Source organism: Strigops habroptila, chromosome 1 (assembly GCF_004027225.2).
Source record: "Strigops habroptila isolate Jane chromosome 1, bStrHab1.2.pri, whole genome shotgun sequence".
Lineage (NCBI taxonomy): Eukaryota > Metazoa > Chordata > Aves > Psittaciformes > Psittacidae > Strigops > Strigops habroptila.
The window spans coordinates 112,869,221-112,887,747 of record NC_044277.2 but is presented as its reverse complement, the minus strand read 5'-3'; the positions used below and the strand labels follow the sequence as shown (position 1 = coordinate 112,887,747).

At 38.6% G+C, this 18,527-nt stretch overlaps 1 protein-coding gene across 7 annotated transcripts in view; it reads right to left on the bottom strand.

Annotated features, from left to right (window-relative positions):
• Positions 1-17,335, bottom strand: part of ZNF438 (zinc finger protein 438) — a 54,356-nt gene extending 37,021 nt beyond the window's left edge. For 2 of the 7 annotated variants that reach the window (XM_030481166.1, XM_030481208.1), the window contains exon 1: positions 5,457-5,541. Coding sequence is in view for 1 of the 7 variants with exons in the window: in XM_030481168.1 (XP_030337028.1) it covers positions 12,266-12,374 (109 nt within the window). In the remaining 6 variants the exon portion in view is untranslated. Of the gene's footprint in view, positions 1-5,456; positions 5,542-12,265; positions 12,414-14,427; positions 14,482-14,954; positions 17,159-17,233 lie in introns of those variants that run through there. The other 5 variants (XM_030481216.1, XM_030481168.1, XM_030481188.1 and 2 more) reach the window with 5 other exon arrangements.
• Positions 17,336-18,527: the final 1,192 nt, after the last annotated feature.

Below are 18,527 nucleotides of genomic sequence, written 5' to 3'. Positions count from 1 at the left end.
TGTGAAAGTCAATGGCAGCCTTAGCTGTAGATGGTGAATCTTAAAATCCTGAGAAAAGCAATCAAGACTAATATCAAAACTGCAATCCTGGACTTGAGGAAACATTTCTGTTCAGAAAGTTGGTGTGACCCATTTGAAAGGCCTACCCTGGAACATATGAGAGCCCTGGAGAACTGGCTGATATTCAAGGTTGGCCTCTTCAAAGTACAAGAATCTATTTTGAAGTCAATGTTGTGGAACTCTCATGTTAGCAGCCCACCAAATCCAGTATCTAGAGTAAAGATCCTGAAACACAGTTGCACAATTAACATGCGTTAATTGTGAGACTCATGAGATTCTCCCATGAGTCGATACACAGCATCTTTTGAACCAGCACAAATCTAAGAAAACTCAGAGAGTCAATCATTCATTTTTGCGCACCAGTGATAAATAACATAATTCTATCAAAGTGCTAATCAACATTTTAGCAGTACTTAATACTTTCTTATATGTAGTTCAAGTCACTCAAGAAAGCCAGGGACATAAAAATTGCCCTTAAAAATCTAGTCAAGAGGTGCTCTAAATCCAGTCAAGAGGCACTCTGTGACTAAACTTCAGTTTGTGAATGCTGAAAGTGAGAAACCACTGCATTTAAAAACAAAGTGTCTGTAGTTCTACGAAATGTGCTATTATATGTGTGTTAAATTTGTTTACATGTTACTTTTTATAGCCAGTTTCAAACTGAGGCACTTAATCTTTCCTTAGATAAGTGAAATGAATTAATTACTATCAAATCCTAGACATATTTATGCATTTTTTCATAACAGTAATTTACATGTCTTCTCAAAGAGAGAACTTGTACGACTCTCAATATAAAACCACAGTTGACTACATTGTCTGAAAGCTTAAAAGCTAACCTAATTCAAGTAATTCCTTAATTCTATAGTAGCTTTTTAAAACCAAACAGCTTCTTTCTCTGTACTAAATATATTTAGATTAAGTCCAGTTCTCCCTTGCATCAGAGCTACATGCATCACCTTGCCTCCAATACACCAGAGACATCTAAATCCAGAAGAGTTTTAAGTTAAACCACTAGGAAATCAACATGTACACAAACACAAGAACAGTACCAGCTTACATCCTGTAACATGCCTTCTACACAAAAAGCAGGAGGTAATTTGCATAGGACTCTGAAACCACTGTATTTTTCATACAGGAAAATTCATTACCAGGGTATTTTCCACTGCAAAGGTGAAATTCATAATGGAGAGTCAGTTCAGTTACATTCTAAGCACTTTACAAAGCAAATTCAAAACAGGTGACCTTTAATTACAACATTAAGTGTAATTCCTCACTGTCTTCATCTGAGCAGGAGTAAAATCAAACAAGAAAACAGAAAGGAAAGACGACCTATACATCCTATTAGACAGAAAGCAGGCTTCAATACAGTTGTACTCACTTTCAACTAACTCTAAATTCATCAGTGTTTTCTTAATATAAAAACAAAAGTAAACTGTTTTGAGAAAAGCTTTAACCAAAGCACTACCCTGCTGCACTTCACTGCACTGGAAACCTAGAATGTTTGCAATGTGTTTAGCACATACTAAAGTGAATGTGTTTAGGTCAGCCCTCTTCACATGAAGTTTCCTACAAAATCTCAGGTACCTAGAGATCACATGCAGGCCATGATTAAATGACAAAGGAACAGTCTAATTTCAAGACATCAGCAGTATCTTCTTCTGTCTGTGCAGTTATACTCACTTGGTGCTTCATGTTTTTTTCACAAGACTATTGTATAAATACTTTATGCCAGGACCAGATTTCTGTGGGTTGAAAAATATCACAACAAGAACCTCTGGGTTCAACAACAAAAACAGGCATATCTGACAGCCATGTTCCCAGTTATATGATAGAGTATGCAATTAAGAACTGGGCAGCATACTGACTGAACTCCAATTATAATTAAGCCATCAAATTCAAGAAGACTTCCTGATAAAAATTAAAAAGACATTTTCATTAAAATGTATTTTTCCTATCCTTCACTAGCACAGCAGCATACTAACAATATGCACACCAACTGCTCTAACTTCTATTTATATAGTAAAGTACAGGCATTGATATGCATGGGAATTAAAATAAGAATAGAGCTCAAACTGCTACAATTTATTACCTACATAACATTTTCTTCCAGGTATAAACCCACTGAGCTCAAATACTGTTATGCATTCACAAGACGTCAGTCAGTCAGTGACTGGGAAGACTTCTGAGCATCTGAGTTGCAAACACAGTACCACAGCTAAACAAAATAGAACTACATTGCAGCCTGAGAATTTCACGAAGCAGCCAATTAAATGCACAAGGTAATAAAACTAGGATTAGGAGAAAATAATTATCTGTAGCAGGATAATAAGCTAATGAGATTGCTCTTGAATGAAGTATCTGAATCTGGGCTTCTTAAACCAATGGCGCACAGCACCTCCAGCTACTTTCTCTTGACACTACACTGTCAGTAACAAAAAAAAAATACTCCCTGATGTCAGTATATCAGCACATTACAACTCCTCACACCCCAAAAAAAAATCCTGCCATCACCATCTTGCATCTTTCTTGGCACTGTGAGAAAATGGCATAAAGGTCATAGAAAGCAAACTTCACTCGCATTCTTACAGGTGGCTCCTCCAGATTAAAACTGAAGTGCAGCTGAGCAGTGGCACGTAGAACCTTTCCGTGTCTTCACAGAACACAACACTTCAGTTCCCACACCTCTGAAGCCAACATTTTTTAGCAGTATGCAGTCACTTCTATTTAAAAATGAAATAATACCTTGTGTTTACTGCTTATGTACCACAAACTGAAAATCAGAAGAAATACAGAATAATTGAACTATGCGGGAAAGAAGAATTGAGTAATAGCCTCTCCTTTTTTGTAAGATACGCAGCTACTGCAAAGAATTCAAAAGAAAAAAAAAATCCTGAAGGCTCAACTAAGTAGTTCTACATTCAAGCAAGCTTAAAATGATTTGCCAATTATACGGTCAAAAGTAAGAAGCTACAGTCAAAATCTGTCTTTTTTATAACATAACCTATTTTCCAAAAGTATTAAGAAAAAATAATCTTTCATGTGAACTCGCAGTCATTCAACCAAAATTCAGTGAATTCTAAACCCACACACTTGATTTGTCATCTATTTGGCTGCTAAATCTGACTCTGAAAGAGTGATGTGTTACCTTATTATTATTTTTAAAAAGATTTCTCTTGGGATTGCACAGCAAAGGAATGAGTATGTAGCCTATCTTACACAGGAAGGAGAGATTTTTATCCTCAAAAACAGGAGGTTCGCCCACATGATCACCTGGGACAAACTTGGCCAGTGCAAGCAGGCTAGAAGGTTATAGGAGCCTGGGAATGTTTAACATCAAGAAAGTAATTACAGCCCAGCAAGATCAGAAGGAATTACACAGGAAATGTGAACAGTAACCCTTTCATGCCAAAAAAATCATGAAAAAGTGAGCTCTCGGCTGCCAAACTATGAGGCTGTGCAAACCAATTGCAAAATACAGGAATGGAAAAAACACTATATATTACTTGGCTATAAATTCCCAACGACATGATAAAGCTATACTTCCAAGAAAAGAACAAAACCTCTGGTCTTTCTTCTTGCCATGTATCTGCAGTATAATTAAAGCCCAGAAGAAACATGAAAACATTTCAAACACCACTTAAGAATGGTCAGTTGTCTCTTCTGACTTTTTTTTCTTTCAATTTTATGCTGACCGAACAGTCTCCTCCCTAGAAGGTGGTCAAACATCTTGTTCTTATTTAGTCATGGGAAATTCCTTTCCAAAATAAATAGTGCATTATCTGAGCAAGAATGCTAACTCTCTCAGTTATCTATTCCATAAAAATGATCTCCCAAATTCTGAAATATACCCCACAGCTCAACAGAATAGGCTCAAGCCACCCTATGCATTTGTTGGTGAAACAATTTGTATTCTCTAGGGACATGGGGGAATTTGAGTAATCTGACTATAGTTCAATGTAGTTACAAAGCCTGCAAGTGCCATTTTTGGAAAGTAAACAGTGCTCATACATGCATGCTCTTCAAACAGACCTGGGAACCATTTTAATGAAGCAAGAGACTTTTTTTAAGCTCCCTACTAAGGAATATTGCATTCCTTTGTATCCACCAACAGATAACGCTGCAAATTATGAGCACATAACCCTGATCAGACAAGAAATGAGCAATAAAGCAATCAAACATTAGTGTTTTTATTAATTTGTTGATTAAAACAATGATGAATATAGCCTCATTTTAGTGAACAAAAACAGTGAGCTCCCCTCAAATGAATATTAGTGTATATCTGATCTACCCAAAAATGAGATAGAAAGATACTTTCATTATTAAAAAATGCAATAAATTATCTTATTTATTTAAACAACAAGCTGCTTTAGTTGTTCTTAAAATTACAAACCAGAACAGCATTACCACACATTGCATTTGCAGTTCATCTCCATTCCAGCACTTCGGCTTCTTTTGTTCCACCTTGTCACTCAGTTGTTGCCCTCTATTCATCTGTTCTCTTGAATTCTTTGTTTCCTTTTCCTTGCCTTCACATCTAAGGTGGGCCTTTGCCATCACTAACACAGCATGCACAACCAATGTCTGCACAACTGAAGTCTACTCAGCTACCTGCCCAGTGGAATCACCAAATACATAAAAACAAGGGGAAAAAAAAAAGAAAATAAAATACAAAAGAAGCACATGAGAATTTTGGGCATGGGCATGCAAACAAGGCAGATACGGTGTATTAAAGATCTAACAATCAAGAATGCCAAAAAGTCATTGCTGACATTACGGCCTCCTCAAGTAACTGTAACTCCCACTCATCAGGAGATAAAACTGAAATATGAAACAATTATATTTTCTACTATTTTACTGAGATGGATGCTGAAAAGACACAAACAGTGTGAACTCATTCTGCAAACAAACAGAATATTCCATTTTCTGCACTAAACTTAATCCCACTTCCAAGGGTTGGTGATTAGCAAAAACAAACTGAACTAACTCTCCGAATTGACACACGTTCTTCTGAGATTAAAGTAACTTCTCCTAAATTTGTCTGTCTCCACAGCAGATTAAATATTTAACAGTACGATATCCATAAAAGATGTTAGCCAAAAACTGCAATATATGATAAGACACTAAATTTTCCATAGCTATAAACTCAACACAAATCTATCCACATCACACAACATTTGTTGGTCAGTCAGAAAAATATCTCCATATTGTTGCAAGATACTGTGTTTTCAAAGGACTTGTACATGTAAAGCAAAAAGACTTCCAGTGATACTGCTCTTGCTCTTTTAATGACCTGTGATGGTTCAAACATGCATAAACCCAAACCCTGTCTTTCAGCAAGGTGAACTGACGGGTCTGAAGTCTGTTAGAAGCCATGAGCCAACTACAAGGTCTCTTACCATGCAAATGAATTGATGACAACAGCACTGGGAAGTGTTTCCTGTACCTCCCAAGTGTAGGCAGCATGTCAGAAGGTGAGCATTCCTTTCAAACAGATCAACAACATTTTCCACTTAACCACATCTGCTCTTTACAAAACCTCTTTAGAATTAATATCTGAAAACAAGTAATACAAGTAATGCAGCAGTACTAGTAATAGTTTTTAATGGACAGGTTACCAGCATTCACCTTATTTCCAGAAAGAAATACAATTAAATGTAAAAACCTTAAAATAAAGAATTTCATAGTCTGGGCCTGTGAATCCCCTTTATAGTGAAAAAACAAACAAACAAACAAAAAAAAAATTCCAAAGGTACCAGTTTAGAAATTATTAAGCTTATACATACAATTATTTGTCATATAATTAGATTTCCACAGAAATTTAAAACTTCCTCTGTTGGGACCATCTACAGTCAGTCAATTCAACATGTTAATATTCCTACCCAGTCTCTTCCTAACGGCAAGTATACATGCTAAATACTTTCTCTTTCCCAACATAAAGCAGCTTTCTAAATATAATTGCCAAAGACTGAATTATCAGACAACTACGCCATTCACAGATATGTATTTGAGAGAAAGGCTGCTAAAGAAAATCTGAAAGTCTACTTTGTAAATATCCTCCAAGAAAGCATGCATGGTTATTTTGTGCCAACCAGTACTAATGCAAATTTTGAAGTTTATGCATTAACTTTTAATTATTAATAAACATTTTGGAAATAGTCTTTCTAGTATTTCATGTATGAAATGTTAAAAAGTGACTATTCAAGTAAACTGTTATCATTACTGAAGAACACACTCTTTAAAACATAATTCCACTTAGATAAATAACAGCTTATACTGCCCAATATAATTGTTTCTCCCATCACCAAAATCTCCTAGGGTTAAATAAGACCTGAGATACTTAAGCCTGTCCTATTTCTCTGATAGGACAGGGCAGTTGCAATAGTATATAGGTACAGCCCACTATCCAAATGATGATTCTTATTTTACTTTTTGTTTTCTAGGGGGGAGATGCTTTGCAAATTATTAGATATCACCATCAAGACATTAATGTTTCCTTGGCTTGCATTTTTGATGGTCCAATTAAATCCCATTACTCCACAACTTCTGTAATCAACTTTTTACAGCTCTTGAATCTTTTGCTTTTTTTTCCAAAATGAACATCTTCCTGAAACAGGAGAACACGTACACAGAACAAACCAATTCTACAGTTAGGAGCTTTCATCAACTTAGGTAGCAGCATTCTTAGTCTAAGGAGTTCTCCTGCTTCCCAAAAGTTGATCAGCTAAATCTTCTAAAGATAACTGCATTTCTGTAAATGCAGTCTGATTTTAAAATCAAAAAAGTTTGCTCAACTTTAATCTTGAACGTGAAAATAAGCTTTCAGCCTCAAAATTGAAAAAAAAAAAAAAAATAAAATAAAATACACTGCCCAGTGAATATCATGAAGAACTTAAGTACAGGACAGATATAAATTATGCTAATCAAACACATGACACTGTTACAGTTTCAGCATCTCACTCTAAGCAGAACAACATGCCTTAAACTGGTCAGAAATGCAAAATCCTACACTGGACTGGACTTCCTCACTGTCTGAATAACCCTCACAGCAGCTGTTAATCAAACCTGGCTTCCTTTACATTTAGGAAATCAAAAAGGCTTCACTTGATCCTCTTGGAGCAGCTCTAACCACAATTATTTCCAGGCTCGTCACTTTCAAGCTGCTGAAATTAGCTACCAAACCAAGAAACTCCACATGCTACAACTAACAGGCAAGTTGGTTTGCCCTGTTTTCATTTAGCAGCATATTTACGTTTTTCGTCAGCAAAAAATATGGGAAGATTTGTTCTCAAATCCAAACAGCATACTCCAATCATGACTCTGTAAGCCCTGAGGGGAACAGAACACATACATTACATATCTTACACATATGATGCTTTTGACAACTCACCCCACTATTACTAATTGCTTTTTTTAAAGAAGTCAACTTCATTAAATTCCAACTAAGTATGCAGTAACACACATTTCTTCTATTTCAAAGCCCATATCTCCAGAAAATGATAAAAGCTATGACAACCACCACTAGAATATGAAGACTTAAAGCAGGAGGTAACATGGTTTTCTAAACCACTAATACAAGATTAAGGAGCATCAGCTCAAGGAAAAGCAGAAGATTTATTACTGTTCTCCCCTCCAGATGATTTATTGTATAAGTAACACTTTTTCACTACAGAGAAAAAAAAATCCTCAGGCTCCACAGTGTCTTAAACACATAATTAAATATATAAGACAACAGAGAATTGGCACAACTTTCAAATATAGCAACCTGCAATCAAAATTACTGCAAATTACATCTCATTTACTTTTTTATAATCTATAAACTACACTGTAGCAATATATATTCCTGAAGTGCAGGTAGATCATGAGTGGAAAAATAGATGTGAGAAAGATAAACAAACAAGTAATCATTCTACTAACAAATTACACAAGGTGTTTTCAGGAATGGCCTCTTAATCAAGGCAAAGATAAAATATTTCCAGCCTTCAAAAAAAAAGTTAAAAAATTAAAAAAAAAAGCAGCCACTAACTTTTGAAGCATTCTGCTTATTACAAATTGAAAAGAAATAAACCAAAGCAACAAACTTCTCCAGGATCCCACATACATCTGGCATCCACCTGCTTATGCAAATTCTCGCAATGTAGTGGTGGCTTTTAAATGCATATTTTCCAAATAGTGACAATCCCCGAATAGCAAAGCTTATTTTTTAGATGTCCTAACCCCAAATAATGTCTAAAAGTTGACCATTATTTTAGGCTTATCATCCCTAACCTCTCAGTTACTGAAGTTTTTCTGCCATGACAGGGGAATTCCATTTTTAAGATTCATACAGAGAAAACGTTTTGGTATAAATCGTGGCTATTCTAAGCCAGGAAAATGTCCTGCAGGTCACTAAGCTACCATCTTTCAGGCAAGTTCTCCATTATTAAGGTATCAATTATAATTTCACAGGCATATTTTATTTTATAAATAAACTCTGTTACCATAATTTGAGCTGTGGGAAAGAACGCCTGCATCAGTGCACTAACCCTTGCAGCACGGCAAGTTTTGAATTGAATGCCAACTCTAAATGTTATAATATGGAATCTAGCAGGGAAAAAATAGGAAGAAGATTTCCCCCTCACCCCTCAAATTCCCACAAGCCTTCTGAATTTTTTTATTCCTGTCACGGCACCTCCCTGACATCTGCTCTTTGCTGCTCTAGAGCCAAATACAACAAATCTAAGTCAATCTGTTGCTAAACACACCAAAAGTGAAAACTGCAGCCTCCATTAAATAGAGTGAAAAGGACATTTCAGTGGGAATGAGCAAAAGCTGATTCTGTAGTCTTTTTCTGCTGAACACTGCTTTTGATGCTTTTATCACAGAGTTTAGTATTCGAGTTTGATAGAGACTGAAAGCAAACACAGTTTCTAAGACGTGAACCATGCCAAAAGAGAAGACTGGCAGAGCTACAAGCATGCTTATTTAATTAAGATACCCCCACTGCTATTTTTTATGAATTTTTACATACTTGCTGGAACTTGGCTGGATGACACAGAAGGCCAGCTCATCTCACCCTCCCTAAATATTCCATTGCTTTAGGTACAGAACAAACTTGTGTACCGACTTGGATAAAATTACTGCAGGAATACCTACTTAATGCATAAGCCCAGGCAAGGGAAAAATCAAAGCTGAACAAAACAGTGCCCCACTAGTGGCAAGTCATAAAGCCTGCCCTATATAATTTAAAACAACTACTCTACTTAATTTCTCTCCAAGTTGATGAGGACCCCGATGTTACTTCCCAAAACTTCTTCTTCAATGTCCCCACTTACAAGAAAAACAAAGTAAATCAGTGAATAATACCAACAGAATTAGACTTTGTACCTAGTGGGTATTTCACCTAGATACAATCTAACACAGTGAGTGAGAGAAAAAAAAAGAAAGTGAGATTCTATAACCCTTTCTCCTGTAAACAAACAGGGACAAACTTAATTCCTTTACTCCCACCATCAATATATAGGTTTTTAGGTGAGCTTTATTACAAATCATGATGGAAAAAAAATAATCTCATAAATGACAAAAACCTGAGTGATTATATTCTTTCAGGAGTCTGGGTAAATACACATCTGAACCAGTGTAAATATTCTTGCACTCTAAATTGTCCAATTTCTATTAGAATTTTACTAAATTAAAATTATCCCTAGACTGCAGAGCTCACTGACTTACCAATTTATTAAAAAATATATCGTTTCTCAAGTTTCCTTTCTCAGTTTGCCATCCTAATTCACAGAACGTCCCTTGCTCTTACAGCACAAACCAACAGAAAAGCTCTTGAATTACTTTTGTCAAACCACTCATCATTCTGTGTACTTGTGTTATATTTCATCACATTCATTGCCTTTCAAAGGCTAAAGTCTTTTTTTTTTTTTTCAATTTCTCTTTATACAAGGAAATTTTCATCCCCATAGATCACTCCTTTAGCCTTTTCTCTGAATCTCCTCTCCTCTACACCCTCCTTTTTAGAGGAGGCATCCAGCACCACATACACTCTGATGGCATGCTGTATGACAGTAAGAAACTGATTTTTACCGTGGCATTTTATTCCCTATGCTATTCTCTGTCGCACTTCATTTACTCTGACTGCAAATACAAATGCATATATCAGAAGTTAACAGAGCTCTTCGAAACAATTCTTAATACACAGTCCCATACTCTGAATATGTGACACTATAAACATGTGAAGACTTATCATTTTGAGCCAGGTAGTCTTTGGTTTTTTGTCCTTCAGTGTAATTTCTTCCTCATATCTCACCCATTACAGTCTGCAAATCTTTGTCATATGCCCATCAGGATATCTTCCCAGAGAGAAAATCACTGGTTTACAAGAGAACATAAACAGACTAAGCACAGGTAACTGCCCTAAACTGCAGGCATGTGGACTTTTCACCTTTAGGCCTTCAATGAGTCATAAAGTATGCTTTGGTACAAGAACAAGTCTGTAATGTAATACAGTAAACCTGCCCTTTGAAAAATTAGGACTGAAATAGAAAACACATGAGTAGAAGACAAGAACCTTCTACATCCCACCTACCCTACCAGAACTATGGAAAACATACAACATCCCTGAATTAACTTATTAAAATATCCTAAAATATGACAGATATTACATGAACCCTTAAGGGGTACATATCCAGCCAAAACTAGGCAAGAGTTCCCAAGAAAAAGGTGCGATTCAAGATCTGAAATCACACCTGCCTATTGTTATTCTTCTCTGGAAGCTAAAAAACCCAAGAGAATCAAAAGTCTAAGGCTTTGGGGTTTTTTTTTTTAATCATGAACAGTATTGTAAAGTTTGTTTAACACTGCCATTTAGGGAAAAACATAATAGAGTGATTGACCCAACTCTCTGTTCTTAAACACTCTGATAAAAGAACAAACTATTTGTGAAGATAACAAAAACCAGCTGAAGGCATTTGGGTGGTCTCAGTTTCAGTCCTGTAATACAGAACAGTCCCTTCTTTCTAAATCCAAGACCAATCTGTTTTCCTTCTTCAGTAAAGCCTCAAAACGTGTTGATAACAAAAGCTGTAAAACCCACCGAATATCCGTATTATTAATTTAGGACATTTTACTAGGATACTGATAACTTCAAAGCATTTGATTCATCACACACAAAGTACGCTTACATATACAACAGAACTATGCAGGTTTTTAGAGACTGATCCTTTTTGATTCCCTCACAGTATTTTGAGGGTTTGTGTACTTTTACCTTTAGGATGATGCATTTAATTAGCAGTGAATCATGTTGGATATTTAAACTTTACTGCCTTGCTTCCTAAAAACATGGATCTACCTTATTTCTTCACCACTCTGTCTGTCTTGAGCTGAGCAAGACCAAGAACATGATCCAGAATCTCATGTCTTGGTGTATGCAGCACTACTTCATTGAAACATCAGCCGGATTTAAATCTGAGATTCCAGGCACTCACAGAAAACTGGCAGACTATAACCTCACTCTGGGAGGCTAACCAGATAATGATGGCCAAAAAACCAACCAAAATAAAGTTTTGTATCATTACTATTTAAAATCAATGGCACACAGAAGACTGAAGTATACTCAAAACTACACATCAGTAACTAGAACATCCCTATTTTCTATGGTTCCTCCAAAAGAACCACAAACATATACATAAGAAAAGTGGCAAAGACGCATGGGTACAACAGAAATTACATCGGTCTAAGCTGCAATTTGTCACAATGCATCATTTTCAGAACACCGTTCCTAGGGAAAAGTCCTTAGAAGAGTAGAGTCCCTTGCAACTGTCCCTTACAACAGATGAATAACGCACCAAAAACTAAGACAAACCACCTGCAGGGGTTTGTTTGCTTTGATTTTTGCTTTTGGGTCATGTAAAACCATTAAATACTTCCCACAGCTAGTTCAACCTCAGTTACCGATAACATAGGGCTTCATGTGGTAGGCTAAGTATGGAAACATTGCTCTGACTCATCTGTCAGCCAAACTCAAACAGCAAAAATTCTCCATGGAACTATAACTCAGAAGCCACCTAATATCCCAAACTAATTTCAGTAATAGGTCTTAGTAAGTCTGACAGGAGTAGTTTCTTTCCCCCACTACTCCTATACCTATCAAACAAATTTTCTGAGCTGCTTTTCCACCTCTTTTGCACTTGCTTCTTCTAGCAAGTTGTAAGAATACTCCTACCTCCCCGCTTCTTCAGTGACTTGCTGTGATGGAGATATTTCAGCAGGGCTGGGATAAGTCCGGCTCTGAAGCTCATCTCAGCATATGACCTCTTCTTGGCATTAACCATGATACTGTCTCTAAACCAACAATCCTGGCCTTAGACTTGCTGAAAAAAAAACAAACAAACAAACAAAAAAAACCCAAACAAAACCAAAAACAAACAAACAAACAAAAAAACAACCCCAATGCAGAACAATAAAGGGCCAAGCCACAGAATTAAATGGCTCCACACATACACAGAAATTAATATCATATAGCAGCCAAAAGTCCCACTTTAATAAATATGTTCGTTACTCAGTACTGCATAATTTTACTCTTTACATGATCCCATGAAAAAAGCCCTCAACATGCTGCAAAAAGACACACAAAAAAACCCTTGTTTTTCTTTTTTCTAAAAAAAAGCTTAACCACAAATGAAGTAACCGCAACGCATTACAACTCTGAAAGATGTATCAAGCTACCTATTATATTCTTTCCTTTCCATTTATTCAATAGTTGAAAGTATACTGACTAAGCTTGTTTGGTATCAGGACACCGGCTAGCAGGCTAGCTTCAGGCAAAGCTTTCAGTACTGCATACTCTTCAAAAAGATGCAAGAAAGAACCAATGATAACAAGAATAGTTCATAGTTTAGGTGAGGAAAATAGTTCTTTTCTAAAATGGTAAAAGACTGAAGTGACAAATCAAAGATAGTCTCTCCTTAATTTATGCAGTTTTGCATCCTTGTTTAATACACACAAAGTACAGTTCCACCACAGTTAGGTTCATGGTGTTTTGATTACATTTTTTATATTAACTAGGAAGAATTATCAGCTTCAGATGTATTACTCCACAACCGTGATAACATTTAACTACACTATAAATACCCATTAAATCAGTCCTTTAAAAAAATAATGCTCAAATACTGCTTAAACTAGGTCTAATCAGCTTATTAAGGACAAACCAATACCTGCAAATATAGTACTATAATAAGTCAAACACAGTTAAGTAGCAAATATCACATGAAGAATAGCATGGTTTCTATCCAGCTGTTCCATGTGTTTTCATGAAAGGTGACAAGACCAATAGCAAAGAGAGCCAATACAATACAAAGAAGAAAGCATTCTCCAAATGCCATTTTAAGCTGACAGTAAGAACCTTTCTGTTACACCAGCAAAAGAAAACGTGGAATCAAAAAATTCATCACAACTTTTTGGTTTTTTTCTTTTTAAAAAAAAAAAATAAAAAAATCATTAAACATCTACATATTATTTTTAATCATTACATTGTGAAGTAGTTTGTATTTCATTCAACTTTGGTAAGAATATGCAAATACACTTCATGAGAAAGTGCCCAATTATTATTCCAGCACTGCTGTTCCCTTACCTGCCAATGTTAGTCCTGTAAAAATGTATCTTCATGTTTTAAATTCTGTTTAAAAAGATCTTTTTAAGTAAAAACATGTTCTGGATCTCTGCAAGTGAATTACAGTGATAACATGAAGCAATAAGTCGAAGCAAATAAGGACAAAATCTTGACTGCAAATGAGGATGCGCCTAAAACATCTTTCACTGCTGCTGAACGCTAATATCTTCCTTGGAAATTCTGAAAATATTGTTTCGTTGTCTCAACATTCCATTGGAATACACTCCCACTGGAATACACCCTGTATGACTTGAAATAATTTAAACCAAACAAACCAACAATCAGCAACTCAAACATAAAGACAAAAACTCTCTATGTAAGGGAAGCACCTAGATGGCAACTGAATCTTTTTCTTCCTTGATCACATTTAACCAGAACACTGAAAACGGTTTCTGAAACACTCTGTGGTAATTCCTCAGTCCAGTTTTACAAAAGCAAAACCATAAAAACCTTAGAGAAAGGACATATGGAAACATTTCCATTAAAGGATGCAAAATTAAAACATATCAGATACCTAAGGCTGTCTGCAACTACTCATGTAACCTGTACTAAATACATAGCAGCTTATCACAATTGAAAGCAGGTAAGCTACCTATATCTACCACTGGAAAGAACCCTAGCTTATCATATGTAATTTCTTTGTGTTCAGCCAGACAAAAAATCAAAAATTAAAATAACCTCTGAAGATATCAACCATATTCTTTCAACATACCCACCTTATGCATCCTGCTGTTGCTATAGCAAAGAAAGTACTTCATCCATCTTAATTCCTATTAAAGGAGAACAAAAAACAGTAAATCTCAGTATCTCAGAAAATTTATTTAGCGAAGGACACAAAATCATATTAAACAACCACCACAAGCATACATTTTAGAAAGTGGTAAATAAAAAAGAATTCTACTAAAACATGTTTACCCTCAATACAATGGTATCTCCTCTGAGGCTCACCATACATTAACAGTACTTGAGATTAGAAATTGCAGTAATAAGTATTTGAATAAATATTGCTAAAATAACTGATAAAGTTCACACATTCCTGATTTTACCACATACTTTTAAAACTCTGTAAGATTGTATTATTGTAACTGCAGTAATATTTTCAGCCAGCTCCAAACCAAAGTTGTACTTTCGTCATTTGACCTGACAACACCTACTTCATTAGGTACAAATCGATATATGAAACCATCACCAGTTTCATGTATACATTTAAAACATTAAACCACTTCCATAAAACAAGTATTACCTCTGCACATAAAAATCCTTGAAACACCACGAGTCACAGATGAAGAACATTGCTTTCATCTCATGCAGCACCACTGAACCTGTACATCAAGAACACGACATTCACTACTTCTATCTGAAGTTTCATGTGAGAAAGTCAGAAATACCTCACCATATGGTGTCACTGCCATTGCTAGTTCTGATATTCTCCCAAATGAGAAGTTGAGGATACATAGGAAACTAGTATTTCCTTCATGAATGCTTTGAAAAACATTTTAAGTACAAAACTTCAGTTACCCCACAATCTATTACTTTAACAGCCTGCCCCAAAGTTAAAATATCTGAACCATACCATAGCGCTAGTTTTCTTCTGATCCTCCAGTTATCATTACCCAAGAGTACTTTTTTAAACACTGAGAACATCATATCAGATCCTCGCAAAAAAAAGTATTTTAAACATACACAAGTTTTTGACAAACTTTAAGTTTGAAAAAATCCAATTCTAGCTACTGAAGCAGAAAAAATACACGCTCATCCCTGAAATATGTATTTGCATAAAAATAACTTAAAAATTAACTTAAACTAGTACTAAAAATAACTAACTACAATCTTTGTAGTTAGTTACAAATGTTAGACAAAGGGAAAAAAAAAAAAAAAAGCAGCTCAGTATTTTCATTGTCAAATGGCCGTGAAAAAAACCAAACCAAACCAAAAAACTGCACACAGAAACTACTGTGGCCCAAGGGAGCTGTCCATTTATCTTATGTTATCCTCCTCTTTTTATTATGGAATGATATGAAAAACACTTTTCAATGGCATATTATGGGTTCAAATAAATTAGTACAAGCAAATTCAAGACTATGTCTAAACTACATGGCATTTAAGGGCTAAACTGTTGACTGAGACTTCAACACACATTAAAAAGCTTCAATGAGATACCCTTAACCTGGAGAAAAAGAAAGGAACTGAGCACAAGGCAGTATGAATTGAAACGCAAAAGACTGCCAATGAAAGATAAGATGTATCACACTGATTTCAGTTCAGGCATAGACTTAGGTAAGTCTTTTATTAAAGCATGACTTTTCGACAAAATACAAGCCAACTCTCACATTGTTTCAAATCCACCACACTGCAGACATTACTGCAGTCTTTCCAAAACTCTCTAAGGCTGCTTTCAAACACTTCCCTTCTTATTTTGCCAGTGCCAGCCACATCAGATCACTGAGAACCTGGGATATGTTCTTAATTTCATTACTACCAATATAAAGTTATAACGGATTCACAAGCCAGCAGGCCTCAGCACCAGTTATGCACAAACACTACTCCTATGCATCCATCTCTGCAGACACAGAACAAATGAAAACCCTTTGGCTCAGGTTCCTTCCAAAACCTAAGGAGCCTGAGGACTGCACATTGTATTTGTACTTTTATGGAAGCAGCAGCTAGGTTTCAGGTCTGATAGACGAGAGCTCGGCGCGCAGCTCTGACTCACGCTGACAGGGGGATTTTACACGGGCCACATACATACTTCCACATTTCAGCATCACAAAACCGGGGGGCATCTGCCGCATCCCTCATACATACGACATTTCATGGCCACGTGTACTAAAAAAAGCGGAAGTGAATTGTAAAACAAGTAACTTTGGTGACTTTTAAAAACCAGCCATCAACAGCCCTTCTGCAGATCTTTATTGTAACATCACATCTGACAGGTGCAGCCACACTTTCTCGCTTCTGCGTTTGGCAGGAGCAGGCACCACCTGAACAGGAGGAGCGCCGGGTTGTCTGCGTTAGCACCGTAACGCGCAGCGCCGGCAGCCGCCTCCGCCGAGCGCTCGGCAGCCCCGCAGGCCGCGCACCGCCGCTCCCGGGTTCCGGCCGCGGCGGTCAGGCGAGCGGGCCCCGCAGGCACCTCTCCCGGCCCCGCTGCAGGCGGCAACCCCCGCTCAGCAGGCCGGGGACGCAGCTGACCTGCGGGCTCGGGACCCGCTTTCCCGTGACCGGGAGAGTCAACGGCCCCGGAGCCCCAGCTCCGGCAGGTCCCGGCGGGGTACCCCCTGGGGCTCGGCGGGGGCCGGGCCGAAGGAGGCGCCCCCCTCTGCACGGCGCTGCGGCCGGCAACCGCGGCCCCGCCGCTGCCGCCTCCTCCGCCTACTTCCCGGCCGCCAGCGGGGCGGCCTCCCCGGTCCCGCGCCGCGCCCGGGGGGAGGGACGGACCGAGCGGGTGCGACCGCGCCCCGCGCCGCCGCCTTCACCCACCGCGGGCCGCGGCCCCCACCGCCGCGGGGGAAGGGAACTTACGAACGCGCCCCTCTGCGTGCCTGCGTCACGCCTCCATAACGTCACAGCCACGATGCGGTGTGGCGTCACACCCCAAGGGAAGGCCGTGTGCGCTGGGCAGCCCGCCCCACTCCCGGCCGCGGCGCAGGCGCAGTGCCGGGTGGTGGCGGGAAGGCAGCGGCCGCTCGGGCGGTGGCTGCGGTTGTGGCTGCGCCCAGGCCTCGGCTCCCACCGCCCCGGGACACAGGGTTACATGGGAGACTCCCCGGGCATCGCTGTGCCTTCCCTTCCCAACCAGCCATCGGCTCCCGGTCGGCCCCAGCGCAGACTGTCACCGTGCTGCGGGCTCGGGGCAGTGGGGCTGGGGATTGCAGCAGGCGGGTTAGAAAAAGGAGTTTCTGGGAAGTGCAGGAGTTTCTGGGAAGTACAGGAGTTCTGGGGCATGGGCATGAGGGACCCGCAAGCACTGGGCCAGAGGTGAGCACAGACGGCTGAACGTGAGCCAGCAGTGTGCCCAGCTGCGGGTCTGTCTCTGCCCAAGTAACAGGTGATAGGACAAGAGGAAATGGCCTTGAGTTGTGTGGGGGAGGTTCAGGTTGGATATTGGGAAAAGTTTCTTCCCCAAAAGCGTTGTCAAGTGTTGGAACAGGCTGCCCAGGGAAGCTGTGGAGTCACTATCCCTGGAGGCATTTAAAAGATGTGTTGACAGGCTTAGGGACATGGTTATATGTGGACTTGGCTGTGCTAGGTTACTGGGTGGACTCGATATTAAGGGTCTTTTCCAACCTAAATGATTCTATGAAAGAGGAAGAATGAAAGTGTGACAGAAGTAGGATAATACAGGATGTAAGGGAAAGCTGAAGGCAGAAATGAGTTAGGCAGGAGGCAGTTGAGAAGGTGCAGAAGAATGAAGGCAAGTGTAAAATACACGAGTAAAGGAAGGGAAATGTAACATTCAGCAAATAAATTTAAAAAGCAACCTTCTTTTTTAATCTTCTTCTAACCATCTGCCAAGACAGAAGAACTTTTCTTGTGGGCAAGAAAATGACTTCGCCTGCACGACTTCAAAGATTATTGGGCATTGGGGCTGCCTCTTTTTCCGGTATCATCCTGTGATGCAGGGCTATCCCCATCTTCACAACCTTCTCTTGTGTGTGCTCTGCCAGGACACTCATGTCCTGTAAGCCTGCACTCAGCACAGCTGTTATGTTGTGCCATAGCCTTTTGCTGGATAAAGGGGATATCAGGGACCCTCCAGCCACTGCTGGAACAAAGAGTCTGTGAAGCAGCATTGGCACAGTGCCTGGAAACTGGG